Raw genomic sequence first — 21349 nt, forward strand, 5'->3', positions numbered from 1 at the left:
ACCACCGAGGGGCCAAGACGGAGAAGAGTCTAGATGATTGTCTTCATTTTACCTTCAGAGATGGAGGGACCAGGCGAGCAGTACTGGAGGCTCGGAGTAAACGAGGTGCAGTGCGAGGTGTAATAAGGGCTGTGAGGTAGGATGGTGCTACTCCATGTTTGGCTCTGTAGGCCAGCATAAGTATTTTATAGTAGTAGATGGAGAAGTTCTTCTTCACCAAGCACAAGCAATGTACAAGAAATTTGCTTGCATCTGCTCCAGAGATACAGTTAGATCAGTATACTACAACCACCCACATAATATTTTACAGACCCCCCCCTTTTGCCACCTAAAGAGCCTTGATCCAACAAAGCATGGTCTTCAGAAGGTATGCTGTGAGGTGGTGTTTCCTTGGATTTGAAATTTTCCAGCACATCCCACCCATGCAGAATTGGACTGAAATTTGAACTGAGTTTGAGTCACCATCTCAAACCCATTCTGTTCTGTTCCTCTGTTCCTCAAACCATTCCTAACCTATTTTTTCAGTGTGGCACGGTGCCGAAAACGGGTGTACTTGGTCAGCATGTACTGTAGGTGGTACGTGTAAAGTAACAATGGAGAATGGAGGGTTTCCCAGCAGAACAAAGAAAGTTCTAAATTAAGCCAATTTTACACCTACCCTGACTGTAACCTGGCCAAGTCCACTTGAAAGGCCTGACTGCTCACTTAATGCATCATGTAACCTGTGCCAATTGCAACCAGATCCAAATCAGTTTTATTCATTTTACCTCTCAGTGCTTTTAATGCTGTGGTTGATTTCTGTTTGAACCTTCATCAGACAAAGGTAATCAGTTAGATTAATTGCCACAGGAAATTTGAATCAAATTATCTGTGCTGCCTAAAATGCCAGACAGAATTGACAGAAAGGACAACTTTAATCTCAACCATGATTGATGAATGGAAAATTTGGTCACACTGTGGTTACAGTGTACCCAAGAGGTGACCTCCTTTCACAGCACACACTGTAGACCTGTTAGAAAATAGGTTGGTGCACTTATATGACTGTTATTTAAAGTTTGTTACGGCCCCTTAATCATATAGCCGCAAAGATATCAAAGACAACTAAAGTATCCAATTAAACTTTCACCCGTAATAATTAGTACGTATAGCTGTACAGCAAGTATGCACTCAGCAATTACCTCTTATTCATTGCCAATTTGAATGGATTAGCTGATTTAGCTCTAAAAGATTCTAATGTTGGATTCAGTCACAGATCACACAAATACAACTACAATATCTATAAGTTATATTATAAGGTATATTTGAAGTACTCAAAATCCTAGGGAACAGGTTCAGTTATGGCAACCCTGGTTGTCAAAAATGAGCTAATCAGACTTCTAGAACACAGTTATAATCATATCTTTGTTTGTAAACTGATATGATACATCGGTTCATGCCATTGAGACTACTTAATATGAGTCATTTCTATTGTTGTTTCAGCAATTTTTTATGGGTGGTGCCTCACAGTCAAGTCAACAATGCAATCAAACAAGAGCAGACGTTTCACTCAAATCTTACATAATCACATGAGCCTACTAGTGATTGGCTGTTCCCTGGATGCCCCAAACAATTTAAGGCAAACCTCATCTATGCCAGAGCCGCACCATCAACTGGGCTGAGGTAAGAACATCTCAAAAAATGAAACCTTACCAAGCCAGAAAGTAAAAAAGTAGCTTCATTACCTTTACATTGGACTTAACTAGATTTGAAGGTGTAAGAAACATTATGTAGTTTTAGAATCTTCTCATTGTATGTTATATTGTAGTATTATTTAATTTAAAACATTTTTTATATAAATATTTATTTATATATTTAATCTTATTCAGTTCAAGCTAAGTTTCTAATGCAATACTTCTGTTCTATAAGGTTGTGTTGACCAAGATGAGAGGACCACTGTTGAGCCTTGCTGCTTTGCTCGTGTGTGGTAAGTCTCTCAATCACACATTTTTAAATGTTTTGTAGTAAATTAGGTTTTATTATTTTCTAAAGGAAATAAAACTCAATCTGTTGTTATATGTATACGTATTGAATCTAGTTTAATAACTCTACGCAAATGCTTATACCAAGGGTACAGCTCTGCAGGACCCCCAGTTGCACCCACAGCTCCGGGATCATGCTGGGCCATGGGTGACCCTCACTACCGTACTTTTGATGGCTACTTCTACAACTTCATGGGGGACTGCACGTACACCATGGCCATGAACTGCGATGTTGATTACCATCACCCTCCCTTTGAGGTCAATGTAAAGAACAAGGCCCTGCCCAACTCCAAGTTGACAGCCGTCAGCGAGGTGACCGTTAACGTCTATGGTATTAACATTCAGTTCACTCGGTCAGAATTTGGCATGGTCAAGGTAAGTTTGGCCTCTTTCTGATGTCTCTGTCCATTCAAAATTAGAACGTTCTCCTTAGTGATTACTGATCATTCTTGATTATTTGAATTTTAGCTCAATAACAAGGTATGGAACCTCCCGATCACCATTAACAATGGCCTGGGACAAATCCAGCTGATGCAGAGTGGTCTCTCCGTCATCTTGTCGACAGACTTTGGGTTGACGGTGCAGTATGACTGGGTTGAGTACGTGCTGGTGACTGTGCCTAGCAACTTCATGGGCAGGGTGTGCGGCATGTGTGGGAACTTCAATGGAAACCAGCAAGACGACTTATCCATGCGCAACGGTTCCCTAGCAAGGAACGTGGATGCTTTAGGCAAGAGCTGGAGAGTCCCTAACGTGGCCGGCGAAGCCAACTGCAAAGACGAGTGCACAGGGGAGTGCCAGGAGTGCAGCTTCGGCAAGCGCCTGGAGGCTGACATGTTCTGCGGGGTTCTCACGCCCATCTTGGACCTCCAGTTCCGAGACTGCCACAACGTCATTGATCCAAGCGTCTTCTTCCAAATGTGCAAGTACGACCACTGCAGGGGTGGCGGGCTGGAGAACTACTTGTGCAGGATGCTGGAGGTCTATACTGATGCCTGCCAACGTGCTGGCGTCAAGGTCCACGACTGGAGGAGCATTGCACGCTGTTGTGAGTTATCATTACGAAATCATTAGGTTTATATAGCAGAATAATAGATCTTTGTGGAAGGATATATTAGATAATCGTGGTTATGTTGTGACAGGTTGAGTTAACCATTGGTTTTGCTGGTTCTTCTTTTCACCTCTCAGCCAATCCCAAGTGCCCTGAGAACAGCCACTTTGAACAATGCGGGAACGCCTGTCCTTCCACTTGTGATGGCAGCCCCACGTGCAAAAGCCCCTGCGTGCAGACCTGCACCTGCAATGAAGGCTACATGCGCAGCGGAAACAAGTGCGTTCCCAAAGCCCAGCTCTGCTTGAACAACCAAATCTACTGATCATCTTGCAGCAGTTGCTTATTTCAGATCACATCTGGGCATGCTGAATAAAATATTTCATTCATTTTATCACCCTTGGTTTTTACTGTTGTACACACTCACTCACACACACACACACACACACATATATATACGTGTATACATTATATTCTTATATGTATGGAATGTGTGTCTATATTAACCTATATATGGGTGTATTAGTTGGCAACAAGAGAGAACACTGAAAATATTTCAATATTAAAAAAACGAACACTAAACCATAAGGGCATTAGGTGAAGGGCATTAGTAAAAGTGAAGTGAACGCATTTCAAATAAATATGTTCATAACATCTGCTATGTTCTTCACCATTGCATCAGCTATGCTTGGGAATTAATTTTCAAATCTTCAACCATCAGTTGATCTTGATAAATACAACATTTACACTCTCAAAATGTTCACTGTAGCAATATTGGAGGTGCACAGATAAAGAAAAAAACATACTAAAAAGACATCATACATATTTGTTCAAATAACGAACAAAAAAAATAATCACTGATTTCTGAGTGTTTTAACAGTTAAAAAAGTGGGCCTGTATGACTATATGACATCATATAGGCAGACATCAGTTGAGTGGGCGACAGCCAATGAGCACCGAGGAAGGCGAGAGCGGAACATGGAGTTATTTGATTGACGTCGCACCGCAGCCAATGAGCACCGAGGAGGGCGAGCGCGGAACATGGAGTTATTTGATTGACACGCCACGACAGCCAATGAGCAGCCGTCCTCCCGTCAGGCGGGGGCTGGCACAGCGGCATAATAAATACACAGGTAGACGAACGTCGGTCTTCGGTCACGGCTGGAAGATGCTGAGCGGAATATCTGAAGCCAGCAGCCTGCTGCTGGAGAACACGGTGGGCCGAATGAGCGGCAGCCTGACGTCGCTGGTGCTCGGGGCGTCAGTGTTCACCCTGGCGCTGGGATATTTCTCCAAGCTGGTCCTGAAACCGAGCAAGAGCGGCGGCAGGGAGGCTGTAAGTTCTGATGTTGATATTTTACGTGTTGACAGGTGTCACTCAACTGGGACTTGATGTGAAATGCATATAATGTACAAGAACGTATAGTGCAGAGTGTCAGGAAATGAATTAAAAAATATAGTATAGTATACATGTATTCATAGTATGGAGTATGTACTAACTGATGAAAGTTCAAGTCCATAGGTCAGTTACTCATAAAATACGATTGTATTAGTTCATTATTTAAAAAAATTATATATAGAATTTGTTGTTTTAAATTATAAAATTTTAACCAGTGATATATCCTTTTTTTCCCTCGTTCATCCAGAAATATCCCCCGTACATTCCGTCCAGTATACCGTTCCTTGGCCATGCTATTGCTTTTGGGAAAAGTCCAATTGAATTTTTGGAGAATGCATACGAGAAGGTGAGACATCTCCGTTAACATCACATTGTCTGGCCTCTGTGTAGACCAGTTCAAGTCTAAAATGATGACGATCAGCATGTAACCCGTAGGATTTACGCTTCCTATGATTAGTAGAGAAAGTTCGCTTTAATTAGATTCAGCAAGTGAGGGGTTAACTTCATCATACCTTTTCTAACTTCGCTGGATAGGCGATCGTCCAGTAGAAGACACTTTCCAGAAGACAATTAGGATGGACACGTTCTTTCTTCTCACTTTTTGATCTTCTCATTTTTCACACTGGACTCATTCTCAACATTTTGGTTCATAAATGTTGAATTATTCCTGTCTTGTTACACTACCATTATTGCATGTGGGTTCATGCTTTTTGCCATTACATCGAATTACGTCGACATTGAATTCAAGCAAAGGGATAATCTGGGTGTGAGTGCTGAGAAAAAATGAATAATAATACTTCAGTAAAAGTTCATTTTTCTTCATTCGTACCCGGTTGCGCCTCCGTTTTCACCTCTCTAGGCGAACCTAGTTCTGCGGTATCTTTATGGTACTTTGAACATACAGGGAAAACCCCGTAACAAGTGTCTGATCTTTTTTTTTTCTTCTTTTTTATATTATCATTTGAATTTAGTATGGACCAGTATTCAGCTTCACTATGGTTGGCAAGACGTTCACGTATTTGCTCGGAAGCGATGCTGCAACCTTAATGTTTAACAGTAAAAACGAAGACCTCAATGCAGAAGACGTCTACTCCAAGCTCACCACTCCTGTCTTCGGCAGAGGAGTTGCCTATGACGTTCCCAATCCGGTAAGTTCCCGAAACAGTTCTCCAGCCAAACTGATGTGATAAAGCTGATTATTGTTTTCACGGTGAAACCTCTTTTGCTCCTGCAGATATTTCTGGAACAGAAGAAGATGCTAAAGACTGGACTAAACATTGCCCATTTCAGAAAGCACGTGGAAGTCATCGAGGAAGAGACAAAGGAGTACTTCTCCCGATGGGGTGAAAGTGGAGAGAAAAGTAATGATCGGTTTCATATAGTACGAATAAGGTTTATTTTATTGACCCATGTCACATCAGTGGTGAAATCCATTCTTCACTGGAGTACTGAAATGTACATAGATGCTGTTTAAAATTGCTCATTGAGCCAGAATTTCATTTAATTGTATATATGTGGTGCAATGGGGATACTGACATTTGGGGGCATGATTGTTGAAAATCATGTAAACGCAAGACTGTCAGATCTGCAAAAAGTTATGCGGGTGGATCTGTAGCTCATCTCCATGTTGGCCTGTCGACCCGCAGACCTGTTTGATGCTCTGTCGGAGCTGATCATACTGACGGCCAGCCGCTGTCTGCATGGTAAGGAGATCCGCAGCATGCTGGACGAGAAGGTGGCCCAACTCTATGCTGACCTGGATGGGGGCTTCACTCATGCTGCCTGGCTGTTGCCGGGCTGGTTGCCCCTCCCAAGCTTCAGGTGCCATAAACCACTGTCGCAATGTACAGGATACTGACATGAAAGCTGTTTATCTGCTTTATGTATGTAGGGATATTAAATATGACTAAATATCAATCCAGTGTGCATCAAGCAAGACATACATGTGAAGGATCAGTCACAGGGCTTAATTTAAAAAATATTTAACCAGAGGGAAATTCTTTTGTCTTAAAAACATGCTCAATGCCATAAGAGGAAATAACGGTAGACAGTACAGTTGTAGAACAGAACAGTACTAATAGTGCAATGTAATCTGAAAAATAACCCTAAATAATAAACCACTATGGCATCTGTAGTAAAGTGACATTAATTTCAACAAGTGACATAACTAGAAAGAGGGAGCAGCATGTCATGAGGGATGAAATCCTTGTGTTATTTAATGATAACCTACAACCAAAAAGAAGCATGCTAATAGCATTTGAATAATGTATTACTGTTGCTTATTCACAGGCGAAGGGACCGAGCACACTTGGAAATCAAGAACATTTTCTACAAAGTGATCCAGAAGCGCAGAGAGTCCAGCGAGAAAGAAGATGACATTCTGCAGACACTCATGGAGGCTACTTACAAGTAGGTCTTTGTGATAGATCACAATACCTAGAACAGTTCTCATCTGCCAAAACGTCTGATGCATCATCATATATTATTACATGGTTTACAATTAGTAAACCCACTGTTAAGAATACTAAGACGGTTAACTATAAAGAAAACGGCAATATATTGTAAACTATTTATAATAGAACTGGAATGTCCACAGAGACGGGCGACCGCTGACAGACGATGAGATAGCAGGGATGCTGATTGGCTTGCTTCTGGCAGGCCAGCACACCTCGTCCACCACCAGCGCGTGGCTGGGCTTCTTTCTAGCTCGAGATAAGCCACTGCAGGACCAATGCTACACAGAACAGAAGAATGTGTGCGGAAAGGAGCTCCCCCCTCTCGTCTATGACCAGGTGAGACCAGGAAAAACAGGAAAAATAAACTCATTTGGTTGACCGAAATTGGCTGACCGATTTACTGACCCATTGACTGACTGACTTCAGCTTTTAATATAAATACAAAACAGGGGTGTTAGGAAATATCGATACAGCAATATATACCAATATTTTACGTGGTGACATTGTATCAAAAATTTTGTATAGAAATTTAGTCCACTGGGTGGTGATATCAAGCGCTTTCTTCAGCGAGGTCAGAAGAGATGAAAGTCAGTGTGCAACTACAACCTCCACACCTGTAGGTGGCGCTGTACAGCTGGGTACTCTGAATTCCTGCTTGCCATTTCGAGCAGAGTGACAGACCGATCACAGCATCTTGTATTTCAGCTCCATTTTTACATTTTCATTGAATTGTAGAATATCAAAATATATTGTGATATAAACGTATTGTGACCCATGTATTGTATTGTAATAAATTAATCTCAATTCATGTTAAATGCAGAAGACACATTTCATTGTGTATCACTTTTTTGTTTTAAAGCTTTTGTTATTCCTGCTATTCATCATTTTTTCTGACTATTTGTTTAGTTACTCTGTGATTTACTTGTTTTTTCCGATCTATGGCTGTTAGCTGAAGGACCTTAACCTACTCGAACGCTGTTTGAGAGAGACACTAAGACTCCGCCCACCCATCATGACAATGATGAGAATGGCCAGGTCTCCTCAGGTAATTAATAACCTTAATTAGAAATAAATAAGACACACTTCATGCTGATCTAAAAGATTTTATACATCTAGATGAGTCATGCTGGCCTGTTATCTGTGAGGCATTTGAAGTATTTGTTCACCATTGATTCAAATTGCTCTGAAATGTAGACGGCTGCAGGCTACACCATTCCAGCCGGCCACCAGGTATGCGTGTCCCCAACGGTGAACCATCGCCTGCAGGACACCTGGTCAGAGAGAATGCAGTTCAACCCTGGCCGCTACCTGACCGAAAACCCTGCAGCAGGGGAGAAATTCGCCTACATCCCTTTTGGAGCAGGTGAGCCATGAACGTCCACGAACATGAATAAAAATGTCAAGCAAGGTGTCTTTAGAAAAAGATGAGCTCAAATTCAATAAAACGTACGCTGATTGGTTAAGCAATTGGGCAAAGTTATTTCCAGATACCTTCTAAATAATGAAAGTGGTCCTCTTGTTTCCCACTGTGGCCAAGGGTACTTGAGTTTAAACTCATAAAATGAGTATTTGGAAATAGACCTGCTGGAATCTTGTATGTCATGATCATGCGACTCCCTTTGTAACCTTTTTGTAGGCCTGTCTTGAATCCCATCTAGAGCAGCAATGTCCTTTTTCATTTCATTTGTCCATGGCTGATGAGTGTGGGGCAGTAATGGGCAAAACAAGAATTTTGCTGAGAAAAATGGGCACCCTGGCTAAAATACATTTTCTATGGTGACCATTAGGTCTTTAATAATTGAAGTATTCCCACTTGTTTTCCTTTAGGCCGTCACCGTTGCATCGGGGAGAATTTTGCCTACGTACAGATCAAAACCATCTGGTCCACATTGCTCCGCCTATTTGAATTCGAACTTGTTGATGGCTACTTTCCTACAATCAACTACACAACGATGATCCACACGCCAAACAATCCGATCATAAGATACAGGAGGAGGAAGCACTAATTTTTTTTTTTTTTTTTTTTTTTAAAGCCCCCCCACAGAAAAAGGCTACCCTGTTCACAAACATGCATGTGCAGCGAATGCGAGAGCGTTCATGCATCATACTCATATTGTATGATTATGTATACTATGGTTATTGTGCAAAAAAAGTTGAGCAGGGGACACTTGCTAATGTTTTCATAGTTGAAACATCTGTTTCAACTACATAATTCCAATATATACACAGATCACATTAAGAACATTGCTCAGTTATAAACGGAAAGTGATGAAAAGAGTGAATGGCACCTGAAAATGGTGACATTGACAGTTCGCTGGATGCTAATTATGAGGTGAGTGAGGAGTAATATTGAGTATTATAGATATTTTTGTAATTTGCCAACAGAGAAAGCTGCTTTTTTGAGAGTCAGCTCTGCTTGTGGCATTGCGTTGCAACTTTTAACGTGGAAATATTATACCACAGTTCACCAATTAACAATTATTTATGGCTGCTCAATAATAATGTCATTAAGCAGCCGCTGGTCCTGTGATTATGTTACCATAAACAGTGAAATGAGGTAGAATGATGATACTCTCGCTCTTCTGTCAACATTCAGTGACCTACAGTATAATCTAATATGTGAGAACCTTTGTAAATACATTTTTCTGTAATAAATGCTGTTAAAAAAAGGAAAACTTGCTGTGCTATTCTGTTCACATAGTTTCTACTGTACTTGTAAAATATGAATCAGATTTGTGCCAAATTGTTTAAACAAAACTTTGCCAATATCAAACGAACATCCGCGGTTGAAATGTAAACTGAGAGGTCGGAATTTTGACAGCATTCATTTCTGCTTACATCTCGCTCTTTTTCCATTTTCCCTTGTGAGACTTCCAGTTACGCTGCTCGTTTTTACAGTTTCACTGCTTTCACAAGCAAAAACGTATGTTGTCAAAATCCCAACCTCTTATTTTACATTTCAACGTTGTATTTTCATTTGATATTTTGCCACAAATCTGATTCCATAGAAACGCAACACCCAGAATGCAAAGGTTTTCAAATATTATATTAATCTTTATTTCAATATTGACAAAATACCCATAAAATTCAAAGCTCCTACCTTTACAAAAATATGTCTTCTACTACAAAGGTTCCTCTGTTGTCAGTCTGAGAACCCGCACGGGTAAAACCACAGTGTTGTGTGTTCAGTAGCAGCCTTCTGACATTCCCTACCTTTAATAATCGCCCACCCACACAAAACATACAGCAGACAGTGTATAAATAAGATCAAGTTAAATTAGCATTCCACAAATATACATTTCGAAATGTGATTGTAATTCATCTAAAACAGATAAGCTGGAACTAATATACATCCAATGCAAAAGCAAGTTCAGGCGCTGGCGGACGACGGATGAAGAAAAAATAAAATCCATTTTGGTCCCACAGACTGAACGCTTCAAGCTCAGCATGAGGAAGGCAACCAAGTTAGTTTGTCTTTGTTTCTCCAAGCCAGTTCAAATGTTAAGACGTTTATCTTCGTACTCCAAAGTGCAATTGAGCATACGATGAAGAACCTGGAGAGAGAACAGAACATTATTGAAGCATCACCCCCCTCCCATAAATTCATTAGACCGATAAACTGGCAGACAGCAGGCTGGAAATAAATGAAGATATCATGCACAAGGCATTGGAAATAGTTGCGAATAGACAGGCTGTCGGAACAGAGATTTTAATGTTGACTTGTACTATTCAGATTGTTTCATGTTCTGTAGTGCTGGGAGCAGCAAAAATATTGTATTAAAATACCTATTAAAAGAGAGGAAATAAGTGAAAGTGAAGTGACTGTCATTGTGATACACAGCACAGCATGCGGTGTCGCAAACGAAATGTGTCCTCTGCTTTTAACCAGCACCCTTGGTGAGCAGTGGGCAGCCATGACAGGCGCCCGGGGAGCAGCGTGTGGGGACGGGGCTTTGCTCAGTGGCATCTTTGGTGGATCGGGATTCGAACCGGCAACCTTCTGATTACGTGGCCGCTTCCTTAACCGCTAGGCCACCACTGCCCCATAAATTGATTAATTCACAGGGCCGAACCTGGGCCGCCTGGAATCCTAACCACTACACCATATGCATACCACCGAATCTTTTAGTGGAATGCAGAACCGGAATATTTTCGGCCTCATTCTCTCCTCAACTCTTACAAGCAAACCGGCCTTTCCTCGTTCACATGTATGCATTCCCTAATTTCCTAGAATTTGCACCATGCGCACCGTACGCCATTAAAATACAGGAACGGCATAAAATACCTGACTGCACGCTGCCAAGTCTCCTCTGAAGAGCCTCCAGCCTGGAGATGTAGTCGGTGAGTGCGCGGTCAGGGTCGTAGTTCTGTAGGTGTGAGCAGGGCGACAGGCCTCCAGGATCTCCAGCCACACTGTGGTATCTGCAGGAGCACAGAGAGACCAGTCACACGCCTGGCCAGCAGCCCCTGCACATCAGGCGGCTAAATATGTGCACCACCAAAAATACAAATGATAAAGCTTCAGTCATCTCGTATAGTACTGACTGTTGTCCAGTTTAACTAAAGTCTTGGTCCCACTCAGGCCATACTGTGCACTTTACCTGCACATCCAAACACATCTCAGAAATATTATGTTATAACCCACAGTTATAATAATGAAACCTGTAACTGAATAATACTGAAGCATTTCCATGATAAAGTGAAGAACCTTGATTCTTGGTTGCTCGTACCTGTGCTGGACAGAAAGGCTGGATCGAGGGGAGTCTCTGCCTGTTCGCCCTCGACTTGTCCCCCTCCTCTCCCCGTACATCTCCGCACTGCTGGGATGTAGGTATGGAGACTCGTTCCTCCCTTCGCCAGCTGAGTCAGGCAAGGCCAAATGGGCAGAGAATTAAATAGACATATTTTAAAGATGCATGTTTAGGGAAATGTTGCTGGAACATAAGTAAATGAATATGGCTGACCTGTGATCTGGCCCATGCCATTTCTGTTCACAGAGGTAGTGGTGATGGAACCAATGCTGGCAGCCTTCTGCCACCTCCTTACCAGGAACCTCATTCTAATGACAGAGCAAAGTTACTCATAAGGCTACCTGTATATATGTGTGCGTGTGTGTGTGTGTGTGTGTGTACAGGAGTATAGCCACTCACACACCTTGAAAGTGCAATAGACACTCTGACAGCAGACCGGAAACGAGTGAAGCCTCTTCGCCGGTGTGTGATGGACTCCAGGCAGGTGTGTGTGGGGTGACCTCCCATCCTTGCGATCAAGGCCAGTGTGGCCTCTTCACATTCCTGGAATCCGCCCAGTAACAGCAGCAGGTACTTCTTTTGGTAGATTAGAGCTTTCCGGAAGCTCTCGGCTCTCAGATATTTCCCATACATCCTCTGTGAGGTGGGTGAAAAAAAACTTGATTTAATATGTAAATGAGGCTCGGCCTTTGGTTTAAACAGTGACACACGTCGGGGAGTGCTATAATGAGGCACCTCTGTACTGAATAGCATGACCCGATTGAGCCTGTAACATCAAGTCCAAAACTTAAATATCTAATTAAAAAATAAACTAAAATTAGTCATTTAGGGTCAAGGCCTGGAGACAGTAGAAATACCTGCACCAGCCTGTCTCACAGTAAACTCCTAAATCACTGAGAATAAATAGATACATGGTCCGTAGGTGTTAAACTGTGACGCTATGTTTTACTTCTCAGTCAGAATATTTGTCCTTAAAAAAGTATCAAAAGTAACAGCAGGCTGCATTTTACTTGGTATCAAATTGGAGAGGAAAGAAGTGGCTTCGAACATCACTAAACCTCAGACTGATGTTTCATAAAACCATAATGCAATTATTGAGGGATTACGGTCTCTGCCAAGGTTCCTCTCAGCCAATCAAAATGCCAGGTCTGCAATGTGAATGTACTGTGCTATACCAGCATGACAACATTTTCAAATACCTTGAGTGCGGCGTTGTCAGGTTCGGGGCCGCCCATCTCTCGGAGGGCGCTGGTGCGGACCTCTTCTCTCAGGTGTGAGAGCTCAGTCTCCGCCTGCCTCAGGCTCTTCTCCAGCCGGCTCCTCTCTCTGGCCCATGCCTCGCGCTCCGTAGAGAGCAGCCCCAGCTCCTGCCGATCCACATACTTCCTGCTGGACTACACAGGCCGGGACAAACGGGACGAGCGGTGAGCATTGGGTCAAGGTGCTCACCGCGGTGGAGTTGAAGAAACAGGAGAAGAAGGTTGCTCACGCTGTCAGAGCCCAGGCCTCTCTGCCTGTGGTGCCGTAGCTCCGCCTCCAGCTTCAACAGCTGGTTGCGCAGATCATTCTTCTCCTCGGTCAGGCGGCTGACGAAGCCTGTAAGCTCGGCGTTCTGCCGCAGCAGCCGGTCAGTCAGCACACTGGAGGAGCCTCCACCCAGCAGGGCGGCGCTCTAACACACAAACATTTCATCAATTTTATCAAACATTTTATTCTATTTCTTGTCCAGTGTCAAAGTACAATGGGGTGTAAAATAAATACACCCCTATATGCATCTATCTCTGGGAAAAGTTAAAAATGTTGAAGCAGTTCCCACCTCATGAGAAGATGGCATCTGTGGAGTCTGCTGAAGAAGAGACACTACATCATCTACGTTCGTCTGCAGCCATGCCAGACCCTCCCTGTCCAACACAGCTTCTGGCAAACTGCACACAGTACAATCAGGGATTATTTAAAATAATTTTAAAAATAAATAGAAATCTATATCAAACAAATCTTACATTATGTCACATGACAAGAAAGAGAGCATGCACACCTGCTGGAGGTGCCGCTGGTCATGTTTTTGATTCTGGCTGCAATAAGCTGCAGCCGCTGGATGACATTATCCATCTGTCTGGGGTCCGTTGTTGCGGTGACAGGCGTCTCATGCAGTGAGGCCATGCTGGAGTTCAGCGCGAGACCCTCTGCGCTCTTCTGCTGCAGCACCCAGTCCCTGGTGCGGTCACCTCCTTGGGCTTCCCTCCACAGCGTCTGGGGTGGTTACATCAGCAAGACACAGTCGTTAAGATCCAGAAAAATGTGAGTCAAACAATTCAGACATTAATCTATATTAACCCATTACCTCAACAGGAATAAGTACCATAGACAGATACCCATTTTTATACAGTAATTAATTAATTAATTGAAACCCATACAGGCCAGAAGTTTATGTTATTACAAGAAAACATTATAAATACGTAAAACAAATGCAAGTGACCAGGTTTGAAAACTAATATATCAAATACCAAACACACACTTGATATGTTACCAATCCGTTACAACTATTCATGAATTAATGTTCTAGTGCAGTTCACATTGTTCATTGATTTAAAAAAATAAAAAATAAAAAAAAATAGCCGTTCTGAAGGTTGGACCCAAGGCAAATGTATGTATTAATTTTAAATGCTCCTGAGCGCAGTGCTACATCCTGAGTGTGGGGCTTGTTTCATCGTGTAGTGCATCTTCTTTTTTGACAGAATATAAAATGCAGGTGACCGTGTGTTTCTTGGTGGGGATTCCTTTTCTCATTCTAGACCATTTCAACCTACACGCTTCAACACACCATGTGCAAGTGTCATTAAATATCATGTTTCTTTACAAAGGACGTCTATGCTCAAAAATAACCAAGCCCAAACTTCTGAGCTGTACTGTGTATGGACTGGATGTGTGGGTCGACTTTTCAGGTAACATTTGCCTGTGGCTGCTGAAATACTGAATACTTAATGGAGCTGGTAGTTACGTTGCGACTCACTGTTTGGTTGGCAGACAGTGCAATGGCCTCCCTGTCAGCAAATGACTTGCTGAGCTCGCCGACCCTCTCCTGTAGCCCATCCCGTTCCTGTTCTAGCCTCTCCGCCCTCTCCTTCTCCACCTTCAGCTGGTCCTGAATCCCCTCCAGCCTATGCTGCAGACTCTCCAGCTGAGCCTTCGCCACGCCCAGCTCATGGTGGTCATGGGCTGAGCGGCTGGTGAGCGTGCTCCTCTCTTCCTCCCACTGCCGAAGGCGCTGAACCGCCTCCAGCTTCTGCGCCTCCACCTCCCCAAGCAGCTGCACCACCTGCGTGTGTTTCTGTTCCAGCTGCTTCTGCAAGGATTGCAGCAGAGTCTCCATGGAGCCAACAGCCTCCTCCACCTGAATCACATACACAACTTGTAAATAATCAGCAATAATACATTTCTTTTGCCAAAGAATTTCCATGACTTTTCAATGAGTCTATCATGTGATCATCGTTACATCATGATTAATTGCTATTTCTAAATCATTTTCAGTAGTGTAGATATAAAATTACCTGGCTGCATTCCTGCTCAGCCTGTCCGACCCCAGTTACTTGGCCTCCAGATTCTGGCGAATGTCCAGTGGTAAGCGTGAGGCTGGATGAAGCCGTTTTCTGCCTAAACTGGCTACTGAGCTCCCTCTCACGTTCCAGGGCGCTCTGCAGCTCCAGTGCTCGAGCGTGCTGGGTCTCCAGCTGCACACGGAGCTCCGCCACAAGGCTCTGCTGCCGGGAGAGTTGGCCGTGCTGCTGCCTCTGCTCGTCCTGGGCCTCCACTCGAAGCTGGGATGACTCGAGCTTCTCCTGGTCCAGCCTGGAGTTGAGCTCGGATACCAGGGCCTGCTGCTCCACTAGGGCCAGTTTTAGATCCTGTGTTAGAAGAGAGGTAAGAAATATTACAGTACAGCATATACATGCCTATAATCTAGAATCCTCTAAAAACGTTGACTGTGGAAAATGTTTCTAAATTCAGTTGAACCAACCTACCTCAATTTCTTCTCTCTCTCCCTCATCCTTTTTCTCTGATTTGCATTTCTCTTTTTCAAGTGCATGCTGCAGCTCCCTCACTCTCCGTTGTTCATCTGCAAGTTTGTCTGTCAGCACGTCCACTTCTGTGACCTTCTGTGTGACCTCAGTCCTGCCACAAGGAACACACACATCCACGTCTTTATTGAAATTGAATTGAGATTCTCTGTAAAAAGAAATCTTTCCGTGACTGCTAATGGTCATCATTAGCAGCGTCAGCATTTTGTACCTGAGGGTCTCCAGCTCTTTCAGATGTTTGTGTTGGGCCTTCAGTGTCGTCTCCAGCTCCAGTTTGGTTTGGGATAACTCGCTCTTTAGATCCTCCAGTAACAGTTGATCCGAACTCGAAGTTTTTGGCTCCTGAGGGTTGCCAGCTCTCCCCTGCTCCATTGAACATGGGGCTATAACTACAGATTAATCCACAGTGAGAAAGATCCTCTCAAATCTTCGATTAACCATAAGCATCAACAGCAAAAATGCTACTAAGCATAAGATATGCTGGTTTTGGAAATACAGCTATGTTCATACCTTAATATATCAAGTAATTCATTCCCGGAATGTATCTGTTTATAATCTAGAAATATTTACATCTGTTTAATCCCTGTGAAGCGGTTTAGAGCTCAATATCTCAGGATGGTGTTGTACCTGGGCTATGACAATCCCGCTGCTGCCGTGGAGACAAGGTCTCCTTGACACCCGTCTCCGTCTGCAGATGCTCTAGCTGCACTCGAAGCTGCTGCACCTCCATCAGAAGACTGTTCCTGTCTGCGGTGTGCAGCGTACCAAGGGCCTCCCTATGCAGTGCATCCTGAAAATAAATGATATTTTCTTAGTTTCATTTGTTTCAGGGGGGTCATTATAAAATCTAAAAAAATTTAATACAAGAAAACCAGAGCTACTCAGAATTCAATGACAAATGGAAATTAAACCCACACTAAGATATATAACTGCATGACAGTACATCATGTATGATATCCAGCCTTTATTTATGATGTCTTTATTAAGTAATGTTGTTGGCATGATGTCAATATTCCCAAACAAACATCCTTTATCTGTGCTGATATTGGCCATGACATCTGTTATCATTATTATTACAAAGCCTACTTACATGAAACTCACTGGCTGACTACAGAGAATGTACAGCAAACGTGTGTGTTTATGTGTGTGTGTGTGTGTGTGTGTGTGTGTGTGTGTGTGTGTACTAACCTGCTCTCTGAGCCTTTGCTCCAGTTGATTTAGGTGTATGACTGCGTCGCTGGTGTCCAACAGCTCCAGGCGACTGTAGAGGGCGCTCCTGAGCACATCCCGCTCATGCTGGAATACCTGCCGAACTGCACCCAGAAGCTCCACACGCCAGTCGGAAACGGCCTCCGTCTGTTGACAGGGAAAAATAATTAAACCACAGGGACGTGTCTGTGACTAAGGCACAGGGAGTGTTCGCTAATGTCAATTATGCCTTGTGCCACAAAAAAATAGAAAGAAAGAACCGATTACTCATCAGAATCTTTTCAGAAAAGACTAATGACATTATTAACTTAAATATATGAGGAACCCATAGCAATGACTCTTCTAATGTACCATACTTACTTATTCAACATAAATAAACCCCCTCCTATCCATGTCAAGTGTAAGGCAAGCAATGATGCCAGATAGATAACTGTTTCATCCCCAAATTACCCAGAACCCACATAAAAAAAATCTGCAACAACATAGTTAAATGTGAACTAGATTAATCAATATGTATTCTCAACAAGCATTTCCTGAAATACTAGATTCAAAACCACCTGGCAACACTGAGCATCTCCTCCCTTCCGTCTCACTTTGTTTACCACTTTTTCACGGCACGATCATAGAATAATTTTAATCATTTGACCTCAAAACTCTCACATACACAGAAGCAACTATGCACTCAGACAAACAGACAGATGCAGATATTTTTGGACACCTGCTGTGCTCAATATACACCAGACATGTATATCATAGTGGTGATTAAATTAAATCTGAATTTTATCGGATGAGAGGACCACCTTCGTCTCCAGCTTCCTGATAAGAGTCTTCAGGGACTCCACTGTGGCCATCAGTGCCTCTCTCTCTTTGGCCCAGCCCTGAGCAGGCGGCTGGAGGTTAGTCTCAGGCTCCTCACCAAAAGGGAGTTCAGAAAGGGAAAGGACCTGCATTCCTTCCTGATGCACCTCCCTTAACAAGGACTGTTGGTTTGAGAGAAGAAAAAAAAAAAAAAAAACATTACAACCAATAAATTAGATTGCTTAATAGTTTCGATCTGAATATGACTTGGGATCACTGGAAAGTGGAAGTGCCACCTTAATTCTGTCCGGAAGCACATCTGTATCTGTGTCCCGTCTGGCCCCCTCCGGCGTGGTTCTGTAGTCCAGGTGCTGGTGAGGCAGGTCATATCCAGTGCGCTGGCTCCAATCTGAGCTGCTGTCTGTATGGGAAATAAATAAAGAAATGTACACACAATAGAATGATGTTTGGTTTATTCTTTCATATATGGTCGCAGTACTCCATAATAAAACGATTATTTCCAGTCATGCTTCTCTGCTTAATACAGCTATGACACCTCACTGGACACCTTGACATATGAGTGTATAATCAGTGCAGCTCACCACTCGCATAGTCATCTCTGAACTGAGAACCTGGAGGATGTTCCATCCTGGACGACACAGCCTGAAAGAGATTGACAGTTTATTAGCCACAAAGCACAGGGTGACACAGGGTGAGACACAAGTAGGGGCGCAGCATGATAGCGGGTGTCAATAATTTTTTAACTCGTTGGAATGAGGTAGACTACATACATATCTACACTTTTTGGTCATGTGTTTTGTTTGTAATGAGTGTTATCATGGCACCTATGGCTATGACAAATATGCCATCTGCATAACCATCTGATCGAAAGGAAAATGTGACCATTAGCAGATTACGGTGCTTTAAGAAATGTCCCAGGATGCAAAATAATTCTCCATAAACTCCCTGTGGTTCACTGTATGGTTTAAACAATATGTAATAAAAATTTGGGCAACGGGAGAGATTTTCAGAAAGCCTGCCACAGAGATATCTGCCGCTCGTCAAAATGTGGATCACCCATGAGTCTTATCAGCCTCGCAAAACCACGCCTACTTGCAGCATGAGCATGGTCTTAAAATACTGCAGACCCAATAGATAAAATAAATCAAGCCTTTTATCTGTCGGTAATCTCCCGGTCACTGTGTACTGCGTGTTTATCAGGCCCAATCTGTACTATTTGCAAAATTGGAGGGACTGCATGATAAAATATGAGCAAGCATAGCGTTATTTAAGTATTTTTTGAAAATATTGTTAATATAAGATTAGATTAGATTAGATTCAACTTTATTGTCATTACACATGTACAAGTACAGGGCAACGAAATGTAGTTTAGGTCTAACCAGAAGTGCAATAAGCAGCAAGTGCAGGATACAGTTCAAATAAGTTAAGTTATATATATATACATAAAGTGATATGTGCTATACATAAGGTGATATGTGCAGTACAAAGTGATATGTGCAGTACAAAGTGATATGTGCAGTACAAAGTGATATGTGCAGTGCAGTGATTATCAAGAGTGAATGGGGGGGGCAGAGGAGTTCAGCAAGGAAACAGCTCTGGGAAAAAAGCTGTTCCTAAGTCTGCTGGTTCTTGTCCGTGGTAGCCTGAACCGTCTGCCTGAAGGCAGGAGAGAGAACAGTTCGTGGGCCGGGTGGGAGGAGTCCTTAAGAATACTGCGAGCTCGACGCAGACAGTGCTTCCTCTGGATTTCCTCAATGGATGGAAGTGGAGTCCCTGTGATGCGCTGGGCAGTTTTCACCACCCGCTGCATCGCCTTACGCTCAGCAACAGTGCAGCTTCCATACCACACTGTGAGACAGCTGGTAAGGATGCTCTCTATTGTAGAGCGGTAAAAGTTCAACAGGATGGTAGTGGGTAGCAGGATGGTAGTGGGTCAACAGGATGGTAGTGGGATGGTATAAACTCTACAGCTGAATACAGAAGATCCAAAATTTTTCTATAATCACTCACATCATACAAAGACCTGGTATTTCACTGGCCTTACAGGTGTGACAGAAAGTCAACTTTCAGTAGAATTGCCCAGATATTGTTTTATCTGCTATATGTTGATGTATCTGTAAAGAGTTTATTGTAAAACTTCCTGCTGCAGTGCCTTTGCTATGGACATGTTACATTTTCAAAAATAACATTTAAATGTAACTTAAATTAACTTATCATTTTATATACTGCAATATATACTAACTATGGCTCAATTTATATCGCAATATGAATTTTATATCAAAGAACACAGCCCTAGGTCACATTTCCATTTCACCACCTCAGCAACCATCCAGCATTAGTGAATTTTAAAAAAATTAGGCTCACCAGTGCAACAAGTTAGTCTAGAGCCCTGGTAGGGGAAAAAATGCAAACTGGCATCTTTCTGATGTCAATAAAGAGAATTGTTATACTCTGTATTTTGTGTAGATCCAGCCACAGAGGTTACTTTAAAGAAAGTCAAAGTCTATTGTTTTGCATCTCAAAGACCGGCAGAAATTTTCAACAAGGTTTACCACACAAGTTGTTGCAATTGTTTCTGTAGGGAAGAGAATGGAAGTGAAGTGTGAAACCTACAATCAGTGACTGGTGATGTACAGTGCACAACAATGACCTAAGAAAACACAGAAAATTGGGCGTAGTCAGGAATCTTAATCTGCTTCTTCAAAGTGCTTGAAAAGTGCTTATCCAGAGCAACTGTAGTTACAGGGACAGTCCCCATGGAGACACTCAGGACTCAGAGTCTTGTTCAAGGACACAACGGTAGTAAGTGGGGTTTCAACCTGTGATTTTGTGGTCTTATGGTTTGAAGGCAACTAGGTCATAGTTATGCAATATTGCAATATTGTACTGTAAATTGTAGGGCTGTCAACAACAAAAAAGCACATTTTGCAAAGAATTACTAACAATAATCATGACTGTGTGCAGTAATTGATAATAAAAAAACTATTACATAATAGATTGACCTGGTCATATATATATATATACAAAATGGGAATTAAGTGCAAATTAAGTTGGTTCTGTCAATTTATCAGTTTTTTTAAACATTTTTTTTAATCCCCACTATTTCCAAGGGCTGATTCAGACGATGCAAAAGACAGTGTGAGCAGTGTGCCGCATGGTACTACTGGTATTTCTAGTCTATTTGAGGATCTGCGTGACGCTTTAGGTCATATTAACTTGAATGTTTTCCAAAAAAACTTCACAATCCCTGGATGGATATGGATGTGCTGTCAGTAATCTGTTAGGGATTTATTAATCCATGCAAATACAACAGTACCTGACAGTGTAGGCTTCAGGGCACGTGTCAAACATCTCGCGAGATCACTTTATATAGATCTGTTATTATGTCCTGGCGACAACACACAAACTACAGATCCCATAATGCAGTGCACACTTTGCTGACAAACTGAGCAACCTTTGCACAGCGCTTTGGTGACTTTGAAGCACAGAAAAAGAATTTCGAGCTGCTTCACAACTCATTTGCCGTCAACATGGAAACCGCTCCTGTAAAAATTTTCCCTGCAGTGTAAA

General features: G+C 42.5%; 3 protein-coding genes across 8 annotated transcripts in view; 2 read left to right on the forward strand and 1 right to left on the reverse strand.

The window, feature by feature from the left end:
- Window positions 1–1620: 1620 nt before the first annotated feature.
- LOC114783599 (alpha-tectorin-like) lies at window positions 1621–3394 on the forward strand. The gene is made up of 5 exons (XM_028969107.1): window positions 1621–1659; window positions 1906–1963; window positions 2107–2393; window positions 2487–3066; window positions 3207–3394. The coding sequence occupies exons 2-5, from the start codon at window positions 1921–1923 to the stop codon at window positions 3392–3394; spliced, it is 1098 nt and encodes a 365-aa protein (XP_028824940.1). The 5' UTR covers window positions 1621–1659; window positions 1906–1920.
- Window positions 3395–4195: 801 nt separating this feature from the next.
- LOC114783605 (lanosterol 14-alpha demethylase-like) lies at window positions 4196–9542 on the forward strand. Its single transcript, XM_028969122.1, has 10 exons — window positions 4196–4405; window positions 4716–4814; window positions 5440–5616; window positions 5703–5829; window positions 6115–6289; window positions 6758–6877; window positions 7065–7260; window positions 7874–7969; window positions 8119–8287; window positions 8752–9542. The coding sequence occupies exons 1-10, from the start codon at window positions 4238–4240 to the stop codon at window positions 8928–8930; spliced, it is 1506 nt and encodes a 501-aa protein (XP_028824955.1). The 5' UTR covers window positions 4196–4237; the 3' UTR covers window positions 8931–9542.
- A 415-nt stretch (window positions 9543–9957) lies between these two features.
- Window positions 9958–21349, reverse strand: part of LOC114783603 (A-kinase anchor protein 9-like) — a 56360-nt gene continuing 44968 nt past the window's right edge. For all 6 annotated transcript variants that reach the window (XM_028969116.1, XM_028969114.1, XM_028969117.1 and 3 more), the window contains 18 exons: window positions 18361–18421; window positions 18055–18179; window positions 17761–17940; window positions 16940–17107; window positions 16379–16541; window positions 15963–16140; window positions 15695–15845; window positions 15224–15577; window positions 14686–15066; window positions 13711–13925; window positions 13492–13600; window positions 13165–13347; window positions 12875–13069; window positions 12079–12311; window positions 11889–11983; window positions 11655–11784; window positions 11210–11346; window positions 9958–10478 (listed from right to left, as the gene is read on the reverse strand). In XM_028969116.1, coding sequence (XP_028824949.1) covers window positions 10435–10478; window positions 11210–11346; window positions 11655–11784; window positions 11889–11983; window positions 12079–12311; window positions 12875–13069; window positions 13165–13347; window positions 13492–13600; window positions 13711–13925; window positions 14686–15066; window positions 15224–15577; window positions 15695–15845; window positions 15963–16140; window positions 16379–16541; window positions 16940–17107; window positions 17761–17940; window positions 18055–18179; window positions 18361–18421 — 3102 coding nt within the window. In that variant the 3' untranslated portion in view covers window positions 9958–10434. The remainder of the gene's footprint in view (window positions 10479–11209; window positions 11347–11654; window positions 11785–11888; window positions 11984–12078; window positions 12312–12874; window positions 13070–13164; window positions 13348–13491; window positions 13601–13710; window positions 13926–14685; window positions 15067–15223; window positions 15578–15694; window positions 15846–15962; window positions 16141–16378; window positions 16542–16939; window positions 17108–17760; window positions 17941–18054; window positions 18180–18360; window positions 18422–21349) is intronic.

The sequence above is a fragment of the Denticeps clupeoides genome, unplaced genomic scaffold (genome assembly GCF_900700375.1).
Source record: "Denticeps clupeoides unplaced genomic scaffold, fDenClu1.1, whole genome shotgun sequence".
NCBI lineage: Eukaryota > Metazoa > Chordata > Actinopteri > Clupeiformes > Denticipitidae > Denticeps > Denticeps clupeoides.

Bases quoted from the DNA above. Each gene is read 5' to 3' on its own strand.
- LOC114783599 (XM_028969107.1), top strand. From the start codon at position 1,921: ATGAGAGGACCACTGTTGAGCCTTGCTGCTTTGCTCGTGTGTG. The intron at 1,964-2,106 runs GTAAGTCTCTCA...GCTTATACCAAG, and splicing joins TGCTGCTTTGCTCGTGTGTG to GGTACAGCTCTGCAGGACCC. The intron at 3,067-3,206 runs GTGAGTTATCAT...TTCACCTCTCAG, and splicing joins GAGGAGCATTGCACGCTGTT to CCAATCCCAAGTGCCCTGAG.
- LOC114783605 (XM_028969122.1), top strand. From the start codon at position 4,238: ATGCTGAGCGGAATATCTGAAGCCAGCAGCCTGCTGCTGGAGAACACG. The intron at 5,830-6,114 runs GTAATGATCGGT...GTCGACCCGCAG, and splicing joins GGGTGAAAGTGGAGAGAAAA to ACCTGTTTGATGCTCTGTCG. The intron at 6,290-6,757 runs GTGCCATAAACC...GCTTATTCACAG, and splicing joins TTGCCCCTCCCAAGCTTCAG to GCGAAGGGACCGAGCACACT.